We start from the raw sequence: 25,312 nt of genomic DNA, 5'->3' as shown, positions 1-25,312 counted from the left end.
GAAATCAAAAGGAAAATTAAAAAATTTCTAGAACCAAATAACAATGAAAACATGACAACTCAAAACCTATGGGATGCAGCAAAAGCAGTCCTAAGAGGGAAGTTTATAGCAACACAACCCTACCTCAAGACACAAACATCGAATAGACAGCCTAACTTTACACCCAAAACAACTGGAAAAAGGACAGAACACCCCCAAAATTAGTAGAAGGAGAGCAGTCATAAAGATCTGAGCAGAAATAAATGAAAAAGAAATGAAAGAAACAATAGTAAAGATTGATAAAACTAAAAGCTGCTTCTTTAGGAAGATAAACTTGACAGACCTTTAGCCAGACTCATCAAGAAAAAAAGGAGAATCAAATCAACAAAATTAGAAATGAAAAAGGAGAGATTACAACAGACAATGCAGAAATACAAAGGATTATAAGATAAGAGACTATTATGAACAACTATGAGAGTCCCTTGGACTGCAAAGAGATCCAACCAGTCCATTCTGAAGGAGATCAGCCCTGGGTGTTCTTTGGAAGGAATGATGCTAAAGCTGAAACTCCAGTACTTTGGCCACCTCATGTGAAGAGTTGACTCATTGGAAAAGACTCTGATGCTGGGAGAGATTGGGGGCAGGAGAAGAAGGGGATGACCAAGGATTAGATGGCTGGATGGCATCACTGACTGGATGAACACGAGTCTGAATGAACTCCAGGAGTTGGTGATGGACAGGGAGGCCTGGCGTGCTGCGATTCATGGGGTCGCAGAGTCAGACACGACTGAGCGACTGAATTGAACTGAACTGATATGGCAATAAAATGGATAACCTGGAAGAAATGGACAGATTCTTTAAAAAGTTTAATCTTCCCGGAAGAAATAGAAATTATGAACAACCCAATTATAATCACTGAAATTGAACCTGTGATCAAAAATCTCCCCAAAAACAAAAGCCTAGGACCAGATGGCTTCACAGGAGAGTTCTGTTAAACATTTAGAGAAGAGCTAATGCCTATCCTTCTAAAAGTCTTTCCAGAAATTACAAAGGAAGGAACACTTCCAAACTTATTCTACGAGGCCACCATCACCCTGATACCAAAACCAGACAAAGTCAACACAAAAAAGAAACCTTATTGCCAAATTCAGACTTAAACTGAAGAAAGTGGGGAAAACCACTAGACCATTCAGGTATGACCTAAATCAAATCCCTTACGATTATACAGTTGAAGTGACAAATAGATTCAAGGGATTAGATCTGATTGAGTGCCTGAAGAACTATGGACAGAGGTTCATGACATTGTACAGGAGGCAGTGATCAAGACCACCCCCATGGAAAAGAAATGTGGAAAGGCAAAATGGTTGTCTGAGGAGGCCTTACAAATAGCTGTGAAAAGAAGAGAAGCTAAAGGCAAAGGAGAAAAGGAATGCAGAGTTCCAAGGAATAGCAAGGAGAGATAATAAAGCCTTCCTCAGTGATCAGTGCAGGGAAATAGAGGAAAACAATAGAATGGGAAAGACTGGAGATCTCTTCAAGAAAATTAGGGATACCAAGGGAACTTTTCATGCAAAGGACAAAAGGACACAATGGTGTGGACTTAACAGAAGCAGAAGATATTAAGAGGAGGTGGCAAGAATACACAGAAGAACTATACGAAAAAGATCTTAAAGACCCAGATAATCAAGATGGTGTGATGACTCACCTAGAGCCAGACATCCTGGAATGTGAAGTCAAGTGGGCCTTAGGAAGCATCACTATGACCAAAGCTAGTGGAGGTGATGAAATTCCAGTTGAGCTACTTCAAATCCTGAAAGATGATGCTGTGAAAGTGCTGCACTCAATATGCCAGCAAATTTGGAAACCTCAGCCGTGGCCACAGGACTGGAAAAGGTCAGTTTTCATTCCAGTCCCGAAGAAAGACAATGCCAAAGAATGGTCAAACTACCGCACAATTGCACTCATCTCACACACTAGTAAAGTAATGGTCAAAATTCTCCAAGCCAGGCTTCAACAGTATGTGAACCAAGAACTTCCAGATGTTTAAGCTGGATTTAGGAAAGACAGGAACCAGAGATCAAATTGCCAACATCTATTGGATCACGGAAAAAGCGAGAGAGTTCCAGAAAAACATCTATTTCTGCTCTATTGACTATGCCAAAGCCTTTGACTGTATGGATCACAACAAACTGGAAAATTCTGAAAGAGATGGGAATACAGACCACCTGACCTGCCTCTTGAGAAATCTGTATGCAGGTCAGGAAGCAACAGTTAGAACTGGACATGGAACAACAGATTGGTTCCAAATGGGAAAAGGAGTACGTCAAGGTGGAATATTGTCCCCCTGCTTATTTAACTTCTATGCAGAGCACATCAGGAGAAACGCTGGGCTGGAAGAAGCACAAGCTGGAATCAAGATTGCCAGGAGAAATATCAATAACCTCAGATGTGCAGATGACACCACCCTTACCACAGAAAGCGAAGAAGAACTAAAGAGCCTCTTGATGAAAGTGAAAGAGGAGTGAAAGAGTTGGCTTAAAGCTCAACATTCAGAAAATGAAGATCATGGCATCTGGTCCCATCACTTAATGGTAAATAGTTGGGGAAACAATGAAACAGTGGCAGGGTTTATTTTTTGAGCTCCAAAATCACTGCAGATGGTGACTGCAGCCATGAAATTAAGATGCTTATTCCTTGGAAGGAAAGTTATAACCAACCTAGACAGCATATTAAAAAGCCAAGACATTACTTTGCCAACAAAGGTTTGTCTAGTCAAGGCTATGGTTTTTCCAGTAGTCACATGAATGTGAGAGTTGGACTATAAAGAAAGCTGAGTGCCAAAGAATTTATGCTTTTGAACTGTGGTGTTGGAGAAGACTCTTGAGAGTCCCTTGGACTGCAAGGACATCCAAGCAGTCCATCCTAAAGGAAATCAGTCAGTCCTGAATATTCATTGGATGGACTGATGTTGAAGCTGAAGTTCCAATACTTTGGCCACCTGATGTGAAGAACTGCCTCATTTGAAAGACCCTGATGCTGGGAAAGATTGAGGGCAGGAGGAGAAGGGGACGACAGAAGATGAGATGGTTGGATGGCATCACCGACTCAATGGACATGAGTTTGAGTAAACTCCGGGAGTTGGTGATGGACAGGGAGGCCTGGCATGCTACAGTCCATGGGGTCACAAAGAGTCAGACACAACTCAGCAACTGAAATGAACTGAAGAAGACAAAGGAACTGTACACAAAAAATTATAAGACACTAATGAAAAAAATCAAAGATGACATTAAACAGATGGCGAGATATTCCATGTTCCTGGGTAGGAAGAATCAATACTGTGAAAATGACTATACTACCAAACGCAGTCTACAGATTCACTCTGATCCCTATCAAATTACCAATGACATTTTTCACACAACTAGAACAAAAGATTTCATAATTAACATGGAAACACAAAAGACCCCGATAGCCAAAGTAGTCTTGAGAAAGAAGAATGGAGCTGGAGGACTCAACCTTCCTGACTTCAGATTATACTACAAAGCTTCAGTCATCAAGACAGTATGGTACCGGCACAAAAACAGAAATATACGCCAATGGAACAAGATACAAAGTCCAGAAATAAACCCATGCACCTATGGGTACCTTATTTTTTTACTAAGGAGGCGAGAATATACAATGGGCCAAAGACAGCCTCTTCAATAAATGGTGCTGGGGAAACTGGAGATCTACATGTAAAAGAATGAAATTAGAACACTTCCTAACACCATACACAAAGATAAACTCCAAATGGATTAAAGACCTAAATACAAGACCAGAACTATAAAAACCCTTAGATGAAAACATAGGCAGAACACTTGATGACATAAAGCAAGATCCTGTGTGACCCACCTAGCGTAATGGAAATAAAAACAAAAGTAAACAAGTGGGACCTGACTAAACTTAAAAGCTTTTGCACAGCAAAGGAAACACTAAGCAAGCTGAAAAGACAACCCTCAGAATGCTGTCTGGAGAAAATAATAGCAAATGAAACAACTGACAGAAGATTACTTTCTGAAATATATAAGCAGCTCATACAACTCAATACCAGAAAAACAAACAATCCAATCAAAAAGTGGGAAAAAGACCTAAACAGACATTTCTCCAAAGAAGACATAGATGGCTAACAAACATGAAAAGATACTCAACATCGCTCTTTACTAGAGAATTGCAAATCAAAACTGCAATGAGATGTCACCTTACACCAGTCAGAATGGCCATCATTAAAAAAGTCTACAAACAGTAAATGCTGGAGAAGGGTGTGGAGAAAAGGGAGCCTCTTGCACTGTTGGTGGGAATGTAAATTGATTCAGCCACAATGGAAGACAGTATGGAGATTCCTTTAAAAACTAGAAATAAAACCACCATACGACCCAGGCATATACCCTCAGGAAACCAAAATTTAAAGACACGTGTCCCATTATTCATTGCAACACTATTTACAATAGCTAGAACATGGAAGCAACCTAGGTGCTCATCGGCAGATGAATGGATAAAGAAGGTGTGGTACAGATAGACAACGGAGTATTACTCAGCTATGAAAAGGTGCCTTTGAGTCAGTTCTCATGAGGTGGATGAACCTAGAACCTATTGAACAGAGTGAAGTAAGTCAGATAAATATCGTATTCAACGCACATATACAGAATCTAGAAAGATGGGACTGAAGAATTTATTTACAGGGCAGCAGTGGAGAAACAGACATAAGACTTATGGACATGGGGAGAGGGGAAGAGAGGGTGAGATGTTTGGAAAGAGTAACATGGAAACTTATATCACCATATATAAAATAGATAGCCAATGGGAATTTGCTGTATGGCTCAGGAAACTCTAACAGGGGCTCTGTATCAACCTAGAGGGATGGGATGGGAAGGGAGATGGGAGGGAGGTTCAAATGGTAGGGAATATGTATATACCTATCAGCTGTGTCTCAGACGGTAAAGCGTCTACAATATGGGAGACCCAGGTTCAAGCCCAGGGTTGGGAAGATCCCCTGGAGAAGGAAACGGCAATCCACTCCAGTACTATTGCCTGGAAAATCCCATGGACAGAGAAGCCTGGTAGGCTACAGTCTGTGGGGTCGTATGGCTGATTAATGTTGAGGTTTGACAGAAAGCAGGAAAATTCTGTAAAGCAATTATCCTTCAATAAAAAAATGTTAAAAAAAGAGGAAGAGAAGCTGGAAAGCTACGGCAGTGGTAAGGCTTTAGTGTCCAGGGGAAGAGTCCAGTGTGGACGCTGTGGCTTCCCTGGACACCACCCAGATTTGAGATGCCTTCAGGCAATAGCTTATTTGGTTTAAAATGTGCCCTGTTTTTAAAAATGTCCATTGTGGATCTGAGAGCTTGGCAGGGTGGACCCTAACTGTAGACATACCGTCAGAATCCTTCCCTTTAAATCCGGTAAGTCACACATGACTTGGTGACGGTCATTTTGAGGTGTTAGCCGGCCTGGAAGACTTCAGCCAGGGCCTTTGCCCTCACAAGGGGAACGCATGTCATGAAGGGCAGGGTGTGCAAGGTCTGAATGCCCTCCTGTTCTGAAATCCTGCCACCTGCTAAGGGCCCTGTGGCCTCCTCCCCCAAGATGTTAAAATTGATACAAACTCACTAATCAGTCATTCAGCTTCCTGTGGGCAGAGCAGGGCATTCATAGGCTGAACTCACCTTATGTTAACCACTTTTGACCTTTGAGAAAAGCTCTAGGTTCTAACAACTGCTTTGTAAGCTAATTTTAGAAGAAAACCTTCTGGGGAGTTCCCTGGTGGCCTAGTGGTCAGGATTCTGGGCTTTTCATGGCTGTGGCCCGGGTTCAATCCCTGGTCGGTACAGCCAGAAAAAAGAGTAAAGTTACAAAAAGACCCAAATAGAAATCCAGGAACTGAAAGGTACTGTGAAATAAAATTCATATATATATATAAATATATAAATATATAAATATATATATATATATATATATTTTTTTTTTTTTTAAGAAAACTCTTTTGTAAATTGGGGATTGCCCAAAGAGCAAACATATTTGCACATTCTGGTTAGGGAATGGGTGGAGAGTTGAAAGGTCAAAGAGAAGCAGACGTGTGACAGGTTTCCACACGACTCTGTTATTTTTTTTCACAGGCATGATATCTTCCCTGAGAACTTGATTTTCCCCATCTTTCCCCTGAATGCTGATATCTGTGGCATGAATTCAGAGTTTGCCATCTACCGCGGTGCCCCTGTAACCACCCCAGGCCTCCAGTTGTGTACAAGCATGGGGCTGGTGCTCAGAGGATGGGTGCAAGTGGTGAGGAGCTGTTTGCAGCTGCCCACACCATCCATGGCCCCTGGCCTCAGGGTCAGAGCAGCTTCGTAGACCTTCCAGAACCCTGCACCTCTGACCTAGCTCTAGGTCAGAAGTGAGGCAAGGGTGGTGCTAGCTGTCAGAAATGGGGTTTGTTTTCCTGGGCAAGAAAATAACATCTTTTCCTTCCAGGCTCCCCTTTCCACTGGTTCTGCAACTAAGGCGGTTGCTCTAGCCCTCTGGTCGGCCTGTCCTGGGAGACCTCGCCAGTTCTAAGGACGTGGCCAACTGGCCAGGCCTCCCAAGCTGGCCATTGGGAGTGAAGCCTGGGATTGATTCCGTTTCCAGCTGGCCAGGCTTTGTCCCCAAGAGTCGCTTGCTGCTTTCACGGTGACCCGCTGAACTGGCCAGTGGAGCTGGACCACACGTGCATCCTCAGCTTGGTTTTCTCACTTTCGGGGTTTGACCTTGACTGGACATTGGCCTTCTGAGCATCCCTGTGTTTCACGGGGGTGTGAGTCATGATAATGTCCAACCTGGCTTTCGGCTCTGGAGATATGGGAGATAGTAGTAACCTGGGGCCCTGAGACTTTCCCTCCACAGAGGCTGGAAGACCTCCAGAGGTGGTGATTATTCACAGGGCAACAACAGCAGTAATAATAGTAACTTGCATTTGAGAACTTTATATTTGAGATCATGCTTTTATTTACTTCATTTGATTGTAATAACTACTCTGCGATGCAGGTTGAAGTGTCCGAATGTTATAGATGAGGAAGTGAGGGCTCTGAGGGGTGGATGAACTCTAACTCATGAAGGAGCCAGGTTTTGAGCCTAGCTGGTCTGACTTTAGTCCAGTGATGTTTTTCCTATGACATGTTCCCTCACAGGGAAAGCAGGGACCTTACTTTTTCCTCAACCAATTAAAGCAATTAAAGTAATCACTTTACCAAACCCATCATATGAAACATTCAATTTAATCATCACAGCGTGACTTTTAAATGAATAAAACAGTATCTCTTCCTTTTTTCCAGAGGCCGGCATTATAGAATGAAAGGGCACAAAACCATTATATAAGTCAGAAATCCTGACATCTGATATCTTTACATGAATTTTCTCATTTATGAAATAGAATCGGTAACATTTATTATTTCTCATGGCAGGGCTTTTTTAGGTGCATGTATGTGAAGGTACTTGGAAAACTGTACCATTATTTTTTAAACTTTTGAAGTCCCTTCACCCCAATTACAATTCCTTCATCAGCTTAGATGCTTTTCAGGATGTTAGGAAAACGAATATATTACACTTGCTTGGGAATACTTTTCACGCTTGTCTAAAATCTCTTGAATTCATAGATCTGGAAAGAGAGGTTTGGGAGAATGTGCTCTCTTTCGGCAGAGTGAATGAGCTGTTGTGTCAGGTCGTGGGTGAACGTCGGGCCCGCTTGGAGTCCAGCGTGCATGCCCGGGCTCTGGGTGGGCACCGCCAAGTGAGGGGAGGTGTCTGGGGCTCAGTCTGCTCGCTTCATGTTGGGGCCCTGGGTGGCAGTTCCTGGGCTCAGAGACCAGAGCACAATCTGATGCAGCCAGTTAGCTATGTTCTTAGAAGCTTAAAAAAAAAAAAAATTGGCCTCCTCAGTAAATTTTAAAATTGTGGAAGGATCTAGACAGGTTACAAAGGAGGAAGTAATAAAAAGATTGAACAGTTCAGCCTGAATAACCCTGCCCACTTGATAGGTGATCAAAGAAACTCAGGTTGAAAGCAGTTACCCTTTGTACCCTATCCAGCTGGAGAACATTTTTTCAAAATATTCAAGGTGAGCGTTGGTGAAGGTGAAGTGAGACAGACACTGGTGAGGAGGTGTACTACTGGTACAGCTTTTCTGCAAAGATTTTGGGAGGTATGTTTGGGGGAGCCTTATGATTATTAATGACCTTAGAGCTCCTGTTTCCAATTACAGGATGTTTTCTTGTGGAAATAATAATAAGAGTTGTAGGTCACAAAATGTTTATTTGTGGGAATATTATGGTGTTAATCATAATTGCAAAATACTGTAAACAAATGTTCAAGAATAGAGAAATGGTTAATAAATTATTCAGTAGTATGGTGGAATATGGAATATAGTCGGCCATTTAAAGTTGTATTTTTGAGTAACGTTTTAATGGTAAGAAACATGTTAATGAGGATGAAAGTGGGATGCCAGCCTGCTTCCTTACACACATAATTTATGGGTAACTAGGAATAGATGTCTCTGTATCTCAAGCTGGTAGTAATCATCTTCGGGCAGAGGAATTATTTTCTGGATACTTTATTTTCCAAAAATTTCTACAATATGAATATATCTCATTTTATAACCAGAGAAACAGTACTTGAAAATTCAGGGGATGGGAATATCTTCATTAAATTCTTTTAAAATGTAAAATAAAATTTTAAAGTATTAAAGTATAAGGTATTACAAATAAGAGGTAAGTACCATTTCAGCAGATGAATGAATAAGTTAGGCAGATTGTCAAGAGGTTATTGATTTTAAGAGAAAAAATGTTAAACCACTGTGGGTAATATTCACGTTTTTCTGGTAGTTATAAGGAAACCACTGATTGTCTAAAATAGCAGGAGCTGAATTGGGAGACCTCTAGAGGAGTTTAATTTCATCACTTAATTTTTACATAATGACTATATTATAAAGTGAGGAAAGCTTAAAATTTCAGATAGAGAAATTTATTTCTGAATATCACAAAGTTTTGGTGTTTCTAGAAAAGATTTAATAACTGCTGGGTATAAATACCTGATTGATTTACTTCAAAGAGTGCATATTCTTAATCAGCATTCTGAATTAAATGGGGGCTGTTCACATGGATCGTTGTACTTAAGTTTTAAACATTTATGATCAGACTGATGCCAGGGAAACTGTAACATCTTGAATATGCTTATGAAACACTGAACTCCTGCATTTTATTTTACAGTGTAGCTCTCGCAATATATTACCACATCAAAAACAGGTATGTGGATTTTGTTTAATTTTGTGCTGAAAACATCACTTTATCAGCAATTACATTTTTCCTATTGTGTTCTAGTTGCCTCAGCCTTTGAGTTTTGTATTCTTATCTCACTTTCATAGAATCTGTAAAGGTAACACAGTTTACCCACACCTCCCAGAGAAGTACTGAACTGCTTCTGAGTCAGAGGAAACCAGATGAAGTCAGCAAAAGAGAACAAGAGTTTCTTGACAGTATTCAGCCTCCTCTTGACTTTATTTTCTGTGTCATTCACTTAAACATTCAGTCTTTTATAAAATATTTCAACAAGTTTCTGTGCACAGCTTTCATATGAAAAAGAAGTTTATAGTTTCAATTCAGTAGAAACAGTTTTGTTGTAAAGTTAGTCATAAATTCTTTTAAGGTGGTAGAAATCCTCTCTGATGGGAGTCTGGAGATAGTTCAGTTAATTTTAGAAGTGAATTGAAGCACGGAATCATGGAAAAATCATATAACAAGTTAGCTGTTCTGCCAAGCTCTCTTTCGTCTTTTTGCAGATAGTAAGTCATAGAACAGAAACTGTAGTGTGTGCCACGGGGGTGCATGGCAGAGACAGATCTGCGGCTTTTGAAAATCGGGAGCCTAACTGATGTTGGAACGTTACGTGCTGTTAGCAAAGCAGCGGTTTCCAAAGAAAATTTTTTATTTTCACTCAAATGACATAAGTCAGGTGGAAGCAGAGCCGTCACTAGCGGGGTGTGGCCCCCCCAGAGCCCAGCGCCCCTTCTGCCTGTGTTCACAGAGAGAGCCACCCCTTTAAATGGGTCTGTGCGGGTACCGGCTTGGTAACAGCCAGGTACACTTTTCTACATGCCCCTGTTGTTTTTCAGAATTGAGTTGTGGGGCTTCCCTGATGGCTCAGTGGTAAAGAATCCGCCTGCCAGTGCAGGAGACACAAGTTTGATCCCTGATTCAGGACGATTTCGCACGCTGCAGAGCGGCTAAGCCCTCGTACCACAACTACTGAGCCTGTGCACGGGAGCCCAGGAGCCACCACCACTGAGCACACGTGCCATGACTGCTGAAGGCCTTGTGCCTAGAGCCCATGCTCTGCAACGAGAAGCCTGCACAGCACCTAGAGAAAAGCCCGCGCGGCAGCGAAGGCCCAGAGTGGCCAAAGATAAATACATTCATAAAATCCTTTTAAAAATACAGTCATGAAGCCCCTCAGTAGTGAAGTGGTTAAGCTGCATGCTGTGAGAATTTCAGACTAATTTCCAGGACACACTGCGTGTTCATTCTTAAAAACCTCAGACTTCTTTTGTGTTGACCACAATGTAGTTGTGGTTTAAACAGATCCATCAAACTTTGCTCAGAAACAAGATGTTAAAGAAATTCAGATTTGCTGCATTTGAAAACTCAAGAAATGAAAGTCTTTGATTTTTACTTTACTAAATGAGGGTTCATAACCTTTATTTTATGGACTATTCAAAAGTGATTAAGTATTGTCTCCCAAAAATGAGAATTCCTGAATAATCAGTAGCATCTCTTAACAGTACTGCCTCTGTTTCTTGAAATAACAGTTGAATCAGAATATATTTTGTTTTCATTTTGACTGGCACTCTGTTACAGAAGGGAAACTCCGTTTTCTGTTACTTTCCTCCCCAGGGACCCAGATGGAAGGATGCTCTTGGATATTTTCGATGAAAACCTTCACCCTCTTTCGGTAACCTCCCCTTGGGTCCCAGGGTGTGGTCCAGTCATGTCTCTGTGGCTCCTGTGGGCCAGCTAGTCATTGACAATGTCTCCCTCCCCAGAAATCCGAAGTGCCACCAGATTATGACAAACACAACCCAGAGCAGAAGCAGATTTACCGGTTTGTTCGGACACTGTTCAGTGCTGCTCAGCTGACTGCAGAATGTGCCATCGTCACCCTGGTGAGTGCCCGCAGGATGACCTGGCCATGGAGTGGGGTGCAGGTGGGAATGTCCACTGTAGACCTAGGAACCCCGGCCACCTCAGGGTTGTCGTTTATCCAGAATAGCAACTGGATCTCCCAAAAGAGGGCATGTGGTCTGTTCCGCAGTCCCACCTAAAGCCCCCTGTCAGATCACACTCAGAAGCAGGAAAGCTGAAACGACCCATGCAGGGTCCACAGTGCTGAGAAGGACCAGGACCACCTCATTGATGTCCAGGTTTGTGGTGTTGGTTCCCTACGTTGCAAGGACTGCTGTAATTGCTGCCTTCTCCTCTGTGATTTTTGTGTAAATACATGTCTGTAAGATGAGACATTCATCTTACATTCAGAGACAGTCACGAGACATTCAGAGACAGTGTGGACATAATCTGCACATTGACTCAAGTTAAAAACCTGTAACCTTCCTTAGATTCTTAAAACCTTAGGGACGGTTGATTTAGCTCCGATCTCATTGGGGAAGCAGCTTTAACAGCAGAGCCCGCTGTCACTGACCTTTCCCATTGTGCACCACTCAGATAAGAAATGGGCTCTGCCAGTGCGTGGGCTGCCCCGCGGGCCCATGCAGTTCCCTGAGAAGAGACCCTGTGGTAAGACGACGAGTGTAAAGACCATCCGCCTCTCCGCCACACTGAGAGCCCCATGTTCTCAGCCGTCGGCACAGGACTGGTTTGTTTGTGCATTCCTTCTCTCCTGGAACTTGCCCCCTGACAGGTGAACAGACATCCAGCAAATCCTCCTCAGGTGATGTGGCATGCTGATAGACCCTGAGGTCATGACTGAGAAGCATATTTATGGCTCAGCTTCGATCCTCCAAAGGATGTCAAGTCCTCAAAAAACCCCCTGCAGGCGGCAGGGTTGACATTTTAATGAAGGGAGATTGTGACAAAGAGGGAAGAAGGGGAAGAAAATCAGATAATGAGTACTTAAATTGACGCCCTGAAGAAAGATTTATTTTGAAGCTCTTGCTTCAAGATGCTATGTGGTAGGTTTTTTTTGCCTTCCATTCTGAAGAAAATGGTGACCTGACTTTGCCCTGTAGCACCTTCGAGTTTGGATTTATCAGTGTGAAGAAGCTTTGTGTCCTGTGAAAGACGTAGTTTCTGCAGAGACTTCTGTTGAGAACATGTAGAGTTTGTTCCCCTGTCTCTGAGCAGACGTGGGTGGTTAGTTTGTCTTGGGAGTGCTGTGGGAGTGGTGTGTGTCTGTCAGTCGTGGGAGCTGCTGAAATCCTCCCTTGTCCTGGGACATCAGCTGGTGGCTTAGCAGGAGATGGCTACAGCTGACAGGTGGGCAGCGTCGGGGGCCCTCACAACAAGCACAGCTCTGCAGACTGAGTCTCCAGGGTCTGCCTGGATGCCGCAGGCAGCCAACTCTGTGTTCCGATCGAGCCCTGCGTGTGATGGTTCCCACCTGTCTCTCCAGGTTTGCAGCAACCCTTCACAGCAGGTCTGGGCTAGGGCTGGTGGGCCGTATCCCTCTCTGCCTTTCTCCTGGGCCTTCCCTTGGTGGCCTGGCCTGTTGCCCGGAGGAGGCAGGGAAGACCACAGTTAGCTCTGCCCGGCTGCCCGCAGGGGACCAGACCACTGCCTGCCTGTGGGAGACCCTTCCAGAGCCTTCAGCCACTTGCTGCTGCGTGTGTCCGGGAGCACCAGGCATGCCAGCCCAGCCGGGTTCCCCCGGGCAGCCCTGAGGGCTGTCACTTGGCCCCAAAGTGCCTCTCAGAGGCCGGCACTCTGGTGAAGAGGCCACCTGTGGAATCTATCTATTCTGACCCCAGAGAACCCCCTTTATAGGGCACATTAGTGGTTTCTACCAAGGTCAAAAGTGTTGTTCAGATAGAGTCCAGTGAGGAATCCAGCTACCTCAAATATTAGCAAATAGGAAGCACTGGGGAGGCCCAGTCAGCTGAGTTGTGGTAAGAGTCTACAGTGAACGGACCTGGAGCTGCTCTCTGTGATGGACAGGGAAACCCAGCATCCTCGTAAGTGTGGTCCTGTGTACCCTGGAGTCCATGAGTTTGCACTTTCTTTCTCCCCTCCTCCCCCACGCCATGCCTTCGAACAGCTTTATTTTGTACAGTCACCTGAACACTCTGTAAGCACTCACTAACCTGTATTTTCTAGAGACTCTCAGGATGGTCCTTCTTAGGAAATTAAATCTGAAATTTTAATTGAGCAGCAGTGTCCTATTAGCAATGGTGTAGGGAATGGTGTTCAGAAAAAAATCAATCGTATATTATTTTACTTGGCAGAAAATTAAAATACCCAAGTGGGAGTTTACTAAAGAAATTACAGCTGACCCTTGAATATAGCTTTCTTGGCAAGTTCTGCCAAATTACATGCTATTATGTGGTGCTTATTATGAATTCCTCCTCCCCAAACATAACATCTGCTTCCCCTCGGTAATGGAGTGTGTTATCATATCTAATTCATCTAATTCTCTAGTTCATCTTAGTGGAATATCAGATGTGGTAGATGCCTGGTTTTTTCCAAACATTATCTTAAATGTTAAGATACCTGTTAACTGGAGAAGGAAATGGCAACCTGCTCCAGTGTTCTTGCCTGGAGAATCCCAGGGACGGCGGAGCCTGGTGGGCTGCTGTCCATGGGGTCACACAGAGTCGGACATGACTGAAGTGACTTAGCAGCAGCAGCAGCAGTGTACCTATTAATATCTATCTACTGTGGTTAAGTAAGAACAAAATTGAATAACCTTCTTTTTGTACTGAGTCAGTGAGAAGCTATTTCATTGGGGAGCTTGGAGAGGTTTACATAGCTCATTTATAAAAAGGAATAGCGTCTAAGGGGGAGAAGGCAATGGCACCCCACTCCAGTACTCTTGCCTGGAAAATCCCATGGACGGAGGAGCCTGCTAGGCTGCAGTCCATGGGGTTGCGAAGAGTCGGACATGACTGAGCGATTTCACTTTCACTTTTTACTTTCATGCATTGGAGAAGGAAATGGCAACCCACTCCAGTGTTCTTGCCTGGAAAATCCCAGGGATGGCAGAGCCTGGTGGGCTGCCATCTATGGGGTCGCACAGAGTCGGACATGACTGAAGCGACGCAGCAGCAGCAGCAGCAGCAGCAGCAGCATCTTAGGGATCTGGTTGAAGAGTGTCCATAATGATTGCTTCAAAAAATCTGGAGTTAGATCCAGCCTCAGTTTTCTACTCTTAGTACAGTTTTGTGGCACATTTAAAAAATTCTTTTCTTAGTGGAATGAGAAGAGTTGGTCATCAAACTTTGTAACATACATAGTCTGGGCTCCTGAGGTTGGTGTCCAGTTAAAATTCCACTCAGCCTGGCCTGGATCTCTCGCTGAAGAATTTCAGTTTTCACACAGAAATAATGATCTAAAACATGAGCTTACTCTTCCTGCTCCTTGAATGTAATAAATGCCATTAAAGCTAAAACCTGAACAACGGAAAAGATGATTGAAGTCTGCTGAGTGACCTACTTTTCTTCACCAGTGGTTGTCTTAGCCCGGTGCTGTTCTGTCCGAGAGACGTTTGGAAGTGCCCCAAAGGTCCATAGAGTACGGTTGGCGGGCACGTGTCGTGACCTCAGAGGCCTCTCTGAAGGCCTCTCAGATGTTCTGTGCTGAGCACCGCAGAGTGGGCTCTTCCCTGAGTGGTCTCCTCTGACCCCCTATTCCCCCACACCTGTCTCTCAATCCAGGGCCTGAGTTTCCCGACTGCGGCTCTTCCTGAATGCCGTTGCTGTGGTCATCTCATCCACTCAGGCCTCCCTAGACCTGCTCTCTCGTAGCCACATTCCACACCCAGAGCGTCCTTCCTTCAGGGTCCTGTGTCCCTGAGGCCAGCACGCGGGGGCCGCTCCCTGACCCAGCCCAGGGCTGGATGCTGGGCACACGGTGGGAGTGAGGCCCGGGCGTGGTCCTCAGGGGACTTGGCTTCCTCGGGGGAGACAGTGGAGGAGGGCAGCTGCCCAGCCCGGGGAGAGACGCAGCCACGGTGGCGGGGCTGGGTCACCGGTCCAGGGTGAGGCAGTAAGGTGGACGTGATGGCTTCCTGTTTCATCACCTCTCAGGAAACTTAGGGCCTCTTGGCAGCTCATTGGGTATGGCTGTTTTGTCCTTGTGATTACATTAGTAATTTCTTTCTCATGATTTGTATGTTGTCTTTCATACTGTGCCCCTCATCCAGTCTGAGGAGGACCTGGTATCTGAGATCAGCCATAAAAATCCTGCTTCTTAAGATGGAAAGAATTGACTTTTCTTTAGTAAAGCAATGGAAGCAGAACAAAAACCTTTTAAGCAAAAGAACCATCATCACTCGTCTGTTTACTGACTTAGCAGACAGTTGAGTGCCGGCCCCCATCTCGAGGCAGAGAGCTCCTGTTTGGGTGGCAGAGGCAGACAGGTGCTGGCCCCAGTCAGCCTCCCTGGGGCTCCCCACCTGGGCCCCGGTTCACAGACCGCAGGCCGCACAGACGGGCTGCCGAGCCCATCGGGGCTGCTGCGGCTTGGGAGGGAGCCCCTGACTCTCCCTCTGCCTGTGGCTTAGGCATGAAGGGCGCCGGTGTGCTCGTGTCTTCCAGGTGTACCTCGAACGGCTTCTCACATACGCAGAGATTGACATCTGTCCGGCCAACTGGAAGCGGATTGTTCTGGGGGCCATCCTGCTGGCCTCCAAGGTGTGGGACGACCAGGCGGTGTGGAACGTGGACTACTGCCAGATCCTGAAGGACATAACGGTGGAGGATATGTGAGTGTGGGCGGGGGCATCCCCGCGTGGACGAGCTCGGGGTGGAGTGAGGGACGGTGGCTGTGCGTCTGTTGTAAGCTGGCCGAGCAAGGACACGGTTGCGGATAGGATTTACAAAAACCTATGCGTCTCGTCCTTTGGGTGCCAGACAGGTACTGGTAACGCTTTCTGGCTTGTGAATCTAGTCTCTGAAACCATGTTCCAGGGAACCTTGCTTTACTTTCCTGCTTCCCGTCTGCGGTGGGGTTCATCCCCACTACTCACTGCAGACTGACAACAGGCAGCAGACTGGCTAAAGTGCTCCCTGCCGCTGCTCAGTTCCAGAGGAGATTGTCACTGTTTCTGTCTCCTGTTGCAAGTTCACTTGGCTTCACATGTACTTTCTGTCCCTCAGGGTCCTCCTGTGTTTCCCGGTCAGGCCGCTTCTCTCTCAGGGCACCGTTCTGGGTTCACCTGCAGCCCGGGGCCTGGGGTCCCTGGGGCTGGGTGTTCAGGAAGTGGGGTCAGGACGAAAGGAGCTGCTTTGGGAACAGTCAGGATGAACTTCTGCATCGCTGACCCAATTCTTACTGACGTTTTTCTCATCTTTTTGTCCAGCTTCCTCAAGCCGGACAACCTCCTCCTGCTAGAGGAGGTTCCACTGTGTCCCAGCCGCCATCTGTGTCCCTGGGCCCCACCTGCCCCTTCCTCTGGTTGCTGGCGGGCTGGGCATCCCCTCGCCTTTGTCTGCCCTGGGGACACTTGTTTATGTTCATGCATCTCTTGCCACAGAGCCTTTTCCTCCTACAGACCAGTAAGACTCTCTCCTGCGCCTGTTATTCTTTATCCTTCAAAAGTAAGAAAAATACGAAGTTTTTGATAGCAAGAATAAGAAAATTAAATTTTTTTTAAGTCTTGATTTTATTTCAAGCTGAAAACAGTTATTAAGAGAATTGTCATACAGACCTTAAGTTGGTCCCTTCCACCTTTTGGCTGCTGTGAATAACTCTGCTGTAAACGTGAACATCACTGTGCAGATTCCTCCCTGAGGCCCTACTCTTTGGAGTCTGTGCCCAGGAGTGGGATTGCCGCTTAGTAGCTGGTGTTTAAAAGTAGGCTCATTTTTCTAGAAAAGTCAATAGGCCATGAGGTGATGAAACAACTCTTTCTTCCATTGTAGAGCCCCATTCACAAGTTGCTAAGTGGCATCAATTCACCTGGGTTTCTTTACAGTAATGACCTAATGTAACTAATACTTCTGAAATGTTTTTATTTATTGGCTTGAATTTACTTATTATAAAATTTTACATCAGAACTATTTACTGGTAATTAGGCTTCCCAGGTGGTGCTAATGGTAAAGAATCCACCTGGCAGTGCAGGAGATGAAAGAGACTCAGGTTCGATGTCCTGGGCAAGATTTCCTGGAGAAGGAAATGGCAACCCACTCTAGTATTCTTACCTGGAGAATCCCATAGACAAGGAGCCAGGCGGGCTAAAGTTCATGGGGATGCAAAGAGTCAGACATGATGATTTATCATATAACAAGCTGTCAGATGTCCCTGGAGGGGGTACTGCTATCGTTTGGAAATTCAAATTTGGGGGATTATTTTTATTTTCTAGGTATTACCCTAGTTTGAAAACACAGCCACTCTAAAATCTTTATTTCCCCCAAAACTTAAACAGAAACATTAAAAAATAAATATTCAGGAAGGCTGTTTTTCCTCTAAGGAACCTGGGGAAACTGCCATCTTGTTTGAAACCAGATTCCTCTCGACTTCAATCCTGGTTATACCCTCAACAAAAGGCAGTGGTGTCTAGATAACCGTCTGGGGTGGGAATAGCTTCTCTGGCTCTCTTACTGGTGTTTCTTCCTGGCATTGGAGAATGGGAGCTGCAGTGTCACCACGTGGCCACTAGGTGGCAGTGTGTCCACAGGCAGCTCACAAGTCTTGTTAAGCCCTTACCTGGATTCTTGAATTTCACAGGATGATCTCCTAAGTCTGACTTAGAGCAGGCATAAATAAAAGTGATTAGAAGAGTAGATTTTGACATCACATATACATTTGGGGCTTAATTCCTTTCTCAAAGCTGCATGGAAGCAGCCCTTCTGATTAGATGAACTGAATTAAATGTCTTGATCTTTCCCTCCAAAGCGCTCAGGCCTTCGATAACAACTTGCTAAGGTTTCTTAGCTATCTTTTGCCTGAGAGCTGCTGTCAGGGAACCAGCCACTACCGCCTCCCAGACTTAGCTCAGCTGTCACTTCCAGGAAGCTTTCCCTGATCCCTCCACTCAGGCTAATCTTGGTCCACTCCATTCAATAATTAATAACAGTAATTATTGAGCACCAGCTGTGTGTCAGGTGCTGTGCTGGGGCCAGGCTGCAGTCAGATGTCACGGATTATGGCTCGGAGGAGGGGAGGAGGGGAGACTGTGATAAACGACAGAAGTGAGTCCAGGGTGCTGCCCGGAGGGTGGCCTAGAGCTGAGAGTCTGGCCCAGGACCAGTGCTGACAGACAGACCTCTCCCTGAGAATGCTTCTCCCCCACCACTGACTGCTAAGAGCTGGGCCTGCTGATGGGGGACGTTTTACAATGTGTTCTGGCTTCATCCAGCTAGAAGGGGGTTGGCTCCTTTATGAATCAGGAGCTGTTATCCAAGTTTTCGGCAGGAAGGAAGACTCAGCAGCAGGAGCGTACTAGAGATGCATGTTCTTGGGCCCACCTAGACCTGTCAAATCATATGAGTGGCCCAGCTGTGGGTCCTCACAGACCCTGCAGGTGATGGGTTAGGCTTAGGGTTAGGGTGGCTGGGTGGGTGCATGCTGAGACTGGTGGTCTCCTCCCTCCACTCCCATGGTCCTGAGGAAGCTGCTCATCGCTTCCCCACCCTTCCCTCCCAGCAAGGCGATCCTCTGGGTCTTGGAGGCCTGTCCTCTCGGCAGCTGTCCAGTCTCACTGGACTCTGACAGCTCCTAACTGTGTCTTCTGCCCCATGTTTGAACTGATGGTTCATGTGGTGAGGTGAGGCCAGAGCCTGCTGCATGCATATGTGTGTGCACACATACACGTGCTTGGTCTCAGTGTTGGGGTCACCCTGAAGCACTTCCTGGTACTGATCATCCCAGTTAATCAGGCCTCATCCTTCCGGGCACTGGACCAGATGGGCTTGGCTTTTATCGCGAGTTTGGTGGTGAGATGGCAACTCTGCATCCAAGCGGGCCGCTGGTGAGATGGCGCTTCTCCTGGAGGGCGCGGTCTTGGGGCCTCCGTGTCCGGCAGCCTGCTTGGGCCGTCCGCAGTGGGGACGGCGGCCAAGCTGTGCGTTTCTGTCTTCCTCTGCAGGAACGAGCTAGAGCGACAGTTCCTTGAATTGCTCCAGTTCAACATCAACGTTCCTTCCAGTGTTTATGCCAAGTATTATTTTGATCTTCGTTCTCTGGCGGAAGCCAACAACCTGAGCTTCCCCTTGGAGCCCCTGAGCAGGGAGAGGGCCCACAAGCTGGAGGTAAGAGGCACCAGCGTCCTGAGGGTACACTCCTGCGGCAGAGCTCTGTGCTCAGGCTAGTTCCTGCCATTGCCAGTCATCGAAAAATAAGGACCAGATGACCTGGATTGCATTGGTACAACCTCATACTTTTAATAACCTTCTCAGTACTGGTTTTTATTTAATGTGCGTTGATTCTGTTTTTTAAATCAAATAAGTTTTTTTAAACTGGTTTTAAACAAGCATTCACTTTTATAAGGGAAAAGATACCAGATGACCCTATGATTGGCAATCCAGAAAGGTCTGAACCCACTTGTTTCATTTTTTGAAGCATTTTCTCCACAGCCTTGTTGTTGGTCTTGACCTGGGTGTAGGGCCGTCACTGTGAAGCTGTGTGACACTTGTGTCTTACGTATAGCTCGGCTTTGCACTTGCACCAGGCTCTTTCCATCCGACTTTGGCGGCTGCAGGTGTGGGAAGAAGTCTCACGTGTCAGAGCTGTCTTCCAGTGGAGGTGCGGGGCCCTCAGCACCTTCATCCCGAGTTGTCTTCAGTGTCGGGGACGGTGCTGGCCCACTGAGAGGATGGAGAGTGTGGCCAGGGAACTGGCCCCGGGGCTGATGTGAGTGTCTCTCTCCTGCCCCTCAGGCCATCTCCCGCCTCTGCGAGGACAAGTACAAGGACCTGAGAAGACCCACGAGGAAGCGGTCAGCAAGTGCTGACAATCTGACTCTGCCCCGGTGGTCCCCGGCCATCATCTCCTAACTGTGGGCGTCCCTGCCGGAGGCCGTGCCATCCCTCAGTTTCTCCTTTAGTTCGAGAAAAGACAGACGTGGGGTGGTTTTGTTTTTGTTTCCCCTCTCCTTTTCTTTTTAATTCATAGCTCTGCCAGGCTGCCTTGATGAGCGCCTCCAGGCTGCGCGCATGCGCAGCGGGGCTCCGAGGACGCGGAGTCGGTGCCATGGGATCCCGTCCACGCCTTCCCAGCCCCGGGTCAGCGCTTCCTTCGTGGAGGAAAAAGACTCTAACCCTGGAGGAGGCAGGGAAGGGACGGGAAGTCACATAGAGGCAGGGAGAGCGGCTTGGCCTGCTCCCTATGTCCCCGTCGGTCAGTAGCCGAACCACCCTGATAGGAGAGCCCGGCCTAGGTGACAAAGTTGGATGCGCATTAAAGGCGCGCGCCGCGTTCACCACCCCACCCGGATCAGTATGTCCCGTTAAGACTTCTTGCATTCCTTCTTGCTGCTTCTCGGGGATCTGGGGGGGATTTTTGTTTGTTTTATTCTGTTTTGGTTTTGGTCCCACAGAGCAGAGAATATAGTTTGTACCCACCATGGCACAGACATCCAAATAAATAGCACTGGCTGTTTCTCTGCACCACTCCTGCGAGCTGTCTTCTGAGCTTTCTTGCTCTCCAGGGGGGCACTTGTCCCGTGTCTGCGCACCTTTATCCTAGCCGGTTTTCTCCACAGTGGCGGATCAGCTTGACTGTAGTGCTGAACCAGACGACTCCCTTCCCCCAGCTCCTCCCCCACGAACATTCTAGATCACATGGGTGCTTGTGCCTTCTGATCCTGCGGTGGTCTGTCTCTCTGCCTGCCCCAAGGGGCAGCCCCTTCCTCGCCCTGCCCACCCGACTCCTCTACTTCCACGTCCATTGTGCAAGCAATATTCCTCTCAACTTTTATATGTTTACTTCAAATCAAAGTTAGTCTATTTGTATAAAAATTTTTTAAAAATCTAAAATTTAAAAAAAAGGGGTGGGGGTGGGTATCACATGGAAGACCACTGAAGGGCAAACTGTTCCTATTTACCGAGGTATTTTTCACAGAACGATTGAATAAAAAACTCAACTTGCGCTTTCATTTGTGGGTGCTTAGTGAAGTTATATGAAACTAAAGCTGTGAAGGTTTACATGTCATTAATTATGACCGTCCTTTTTCATTTCTCACTGTTCTTCATTTCCTTATGGGCTAGATGGAAAGCTTTTATAGCAAGGAAAATTAAAGGGTTAATGACAGAACCTCACAGTTAAGTCTAAGAATCTGGGTTAGTGAAGTATACAGTGCTTTGGGGGTTGCACATTTTCTCGGGTCACAATGACAGAGGTTTCTAAGTTTTTCCTTCATCAGGTCTTTGAGGCAAATGGCAGTAGATAAATCTGTGTTTTACCACCCTCCTGTGTGAGCTTGGAAAACTCTGGAATCTTTTGTTATTTGTCTTGTGCCCTGAACTCATACACCTGCTCCCCAGACATGCCTGCCCCTGAGGAGACATGCTTTGTTAGTGGGAGGGACTCAGAAACAGCCAAGCAGCCCAAGAACACGAAGCCCAGTGCTCATCAGACGGCCCTGAAGTTTGTAGCATGTGTAAACCCAGCTGTGTGGGCCAGAAATACTGTCAGATTCTTTCTGGCTTAAACTTTCAAAAGCAAACAAGCGGAATATGAAAAGTTAATTACCTTTCCATTGTAACTGTATCAGTATATTCCATATGGGTTCCAAAATCAGCTGCTCTCTTCAAGTAAGATTTGGATTTAGAACATGAAATAGAGACCCCCCCAAAAAATGTAGAAAATACCATTTTATATTCCCTAAACTATATAGCTTAAAAAGGGACATATTTTCTTAGCTGACTATGAATACCTCTCAAATAAATTAGTTCCTCCCATGTATCTTACTTTACCGATCCATTTCAGGAAAGAGGTTTTGCTGCCTTTCAAGCAGACATCTTATTTTTATCCCTTTTATTTGAATGAGAGATTTGAAAATTGAATTATGTAAATATTTCAATGCATCTGCTATTATTTTGTGGAGTTTATTAAACTACTTTAAAAAATTGTATAGTCTATTTATTGTATGTATGTACATACAGTCTGCTAACTAAAAGTTTAAAGTGGATTCCGTAAAACCTGACTCAGTCTTGTTTAGACTATTGAATATTGTTTTAGCCTTGTGCACTGGATTCTACCTCTGTATAGGAAAATTTTCCATATTCCTGAGCATTGATCTGTATTAATTGGTTATGTTTCTTGCACTAAGGATTTTTAAAACTCTGCTGTAAGTGTAGATTTCAATTTTACTTTTGCAGAATGGATCCATTGACATGAAGGTAATTTAGGTTGAGTTTATTTTTCTACATGATGAAGACTTAAACATTACATTCTCTGGTTTGTTCTAAGTTTGCAAAAAAAAAAAAAAAGGCCCGACAACACCCAGTACAGTACCTGTTGATAAATCATCGTGATGTAATTTGTTTGCAAGGTGGTTCATGCCCTACAATTAAAGCCGGATTGCTATTTAGGAATACATTGTCTTAGTGTAGTTTTTGAACGGGCAGTTTTCATCATTAATGAAGGGTGAAGAAAGCCACACAATTTATTGCCTTTAAGTTTAGATTTGACTTAAAGTCATTTGGGAGAATAAGTATGCCAATGAATTTTCCCTTTTTGTTTTACCTTTTTTCTTTTAAACTGGGAGAAGGCAAAAAAGTCAGGGATTTAAAACCAACTGGAGGGCAAGATGGGAGGTCCTGCCAAGATTCCAGACATCGCTGTGCCTTACATGCACCGATGGCCCCTCTCCTGGTGGCCCACCCGCGCCACCCCCAAGCTCCTCCTCTTGGTCTTTGGCAAGACCATCTCCGCCCTGGGCTTTCCTTTGGGTCTAGGGGTTTTGATGCTTGGCCTAGCTGCGGAGCAGAATTTGCAGCGTGAGTGATTTTGATCCTTCCAGGCTACTTTGGTAACCTCTCACCTGGGGCCATATTTTACAGCTTTGACATTTTTAAACAAGAGACAATTCCTGGTTCATTGTAGGTACTTATTAAGTGTTAAATAAACACAGAGACCAAATAGTGCTTGCCTTCCTGCTGCATTTTTTTTTGAATATGACATTGAGATAGAATTGAACCGGTTTTGAGGATGCCGAGTGAACCAGTTATTTTCTACATGATGAAAAGCAGTGGAGAATATTATGGGTTCTGTAGGTGTTAAGTGATCTTCAGAAGGACTGGATCTTCTTCATCCCGCTTTGACTTTACTAGAATTAGCATCTCAAGACTCCCAATGGCTGGACTGTGGCAACATGGGTCGTCTTCTGAACCACAGGAGCCCTTCCCTGCCCTTGTGGGAGGAAGGAAGTAGGGAACATACCCTCAAGGAAAATGGGAACAGGGTACTGAAGGATTAATTTGGGACTCATTTTAAGCTCTGCAAATTACAAGGAAGGCCCTGCACACAACTGTGTTCAGTTCATGACTGGAGCATCCTGACCGCCAAGCCTTCCTAGCCCCACTGCACTGGAAACAAATCGTCCTGCAGGGGCCAGCGGCCCTGTCCACAGTAGGGAGGTGAGCAGGGGCTTGCAGCCACTAAGCTGCTGGACTCGGACTGGAGTAGGGTAGCGTCTTCCTTCCACTTCCTGGTAGGTTTTCTCACTAAGTTTGCATGTCTGGAGCTGCTCAAGGTCAGTTGTGTCATTTTCCGTTAGAAATGTTCATCTCTGATTTGAAAGGGTCATGGGAGGCCTTTGTCTATATCGCTGTGAGTCTGGGCCGTGGGTCAAGCTGGGGGGTCCTGGTGCCCACAATGCCCATCGTAGGTCTTTGCAGCAAGAATTGTGGAGGAAGGAGCCTGTGTCCTTTAGGGACTCAGTCTGGGTAGAGAGCTTTATTTCCTTAAAGAGCTTTGTTTAAATAGAATGCAGGATAAAAAAAAAGAATGGCATTCCAAAACAACTGCCATTATGGGCAAAAATATTAAATGTAACTAGAACTTACGCATAACATTTATATTAACGTTATTGTAACAGAAGTTTGGGTTTCAGTCTCAGCCCAGAGTTAACTTGCTGTGTGACCTTGGACAAGTTCCATCACCTCTCTGGATCACTCAGCAAACTTCACTGGCAAGAGACCGACTTGCTCGTGTTTTCTCCACCTGTCTTACTCTGTTTCTAAGCCCACACTGCTCAGCCATTCTTATATTACGATTGTTGGATGCTGCTCTGCATGTATGTAGGAAGGCTGGACACACTGAAAGACAAGTCCAAGCTCATCTGTGAGTTTCCCCAGGGAAATCGGTTGTCCCTTTCAGGGCCAGGGTGGAAGAAGGGTGGGCATCAGCAGATACAGCTGTTCTTAAGAGGAGGATGTGGGTATCTAGAATTCAGCTGCTGTCCATCCTCCCCAGGTTTGCCCTAATGCACCTGAGTCCTCAGCTTGTCCAATTGGGTTTTACTGGACCTTGTGGTTCTTTTCCACGTTGATGGACAATGAAAATCTTGCGACAGAGAAGCTGGGTATAGGAATCCTCCCCAGTGGTTGTCTTGAGAAGGGTGCTGCCTCTTGGGTTAACCCCCAAGTAATGCTTATCCTCGGACCTGCAGACCCAAAGCTCTGAGGGCCATCATGGAGGAGAAGGAATTCTCTCCCCCTCCTCTCCTGTGGCACTTCCATGAGACTCGGCCACTGGCAGGCTTCTCAGACCTGCCTCTGCTCACCAGCTCTTGGGTCTACTGCAGAGGACCTGCATTGGGGGCGGGGGGCGTTGTGTGCAGAAGAGCTGGGGTCCATTGCAAAGAGAAGGGCTGGATTTGCAGGACAGTGTAGGGTAAAACAGTAGACTCTGCAGGGTCAGGACACCCACGTACGAGGACTTACCAGGGTACACTGGGCATTTGGTCTCACCAGCAAGTCTTAGAACTTTTCCAGCTTCCAGGAGCTTCATCTTTAGAGCAGAGAAATGGGTCAGACCCTGGATCACCCTAAGATCCTTTCATTTCTAAAACTCCATTATCTTATGACCCACTTATTCTGCGATTTCCAGGAGCAGCCTCTGGGCTCAACGAGAGATGTACTCACCCCTGCAGTGTTAGGAAA

At 45.7% G+C, this 25,312-nt stretch overlaps 1 protein-coding gene across 1 annotated transcript in view; it reads left to right on the top strand.

Annotated features, from left to right (window-relative positions):
* Positions 1–22,741, top strand: part of CCNY (cyclin Y) — a 109,457-nt gene extending 86,716 nt beyond the window's left edge. Inside the window, exons 5-10 of the mRNA XM_015099546.4 lie at positions 9,252–9,287; positions 10,932–10,989; positions 11,081–11,200; positions 15,803–15,969; positions 19,294–19,456; positions 20,084–22,741. Coding sequence (XP_014955032.2) covers positions 9,252–9,287; positions 10,932–10,989; positions 11,081–11,200; positions 15,803–15,969; positions 19,294–19,456; positions 20,084–20,200 — 661 coding nt within the window. The 3' untranslated portion in view covers positions 20,201–22,741. The remainder of the gene's footprint in view (positions 1–9,251; positions 9,288–10,931; positions 10,990–11,080; positions 11,201–15,802; positions 15,970–19,293; positions 19,457–20,083) is intronic.
* The last annotated feature ends 2,571 nt before the right edge of the window (positions 22,742–25,312 follow it).

Source organism: Ovis aries, chromosome 13 (genome assembly GCF_016772045.2).
Source record: "Ovis aries strain OAR_USU_Benz2616 breed Rambouillet chromosome 13, ARS-UI_Ramb_v3.0, whole genome shotgun sequence".
Taxonomy (NCBI): Eukaryota; Metazoa; Chordata; class Mammalia; order Artiodactyla; family Bovidae; genus Ovis; species Ovis aries.
The sequence above is the reverse complement of the archived record's forward strand: the minus strand, read 5'-3'. Positions and strand labels throughout refer to the sequence as shown.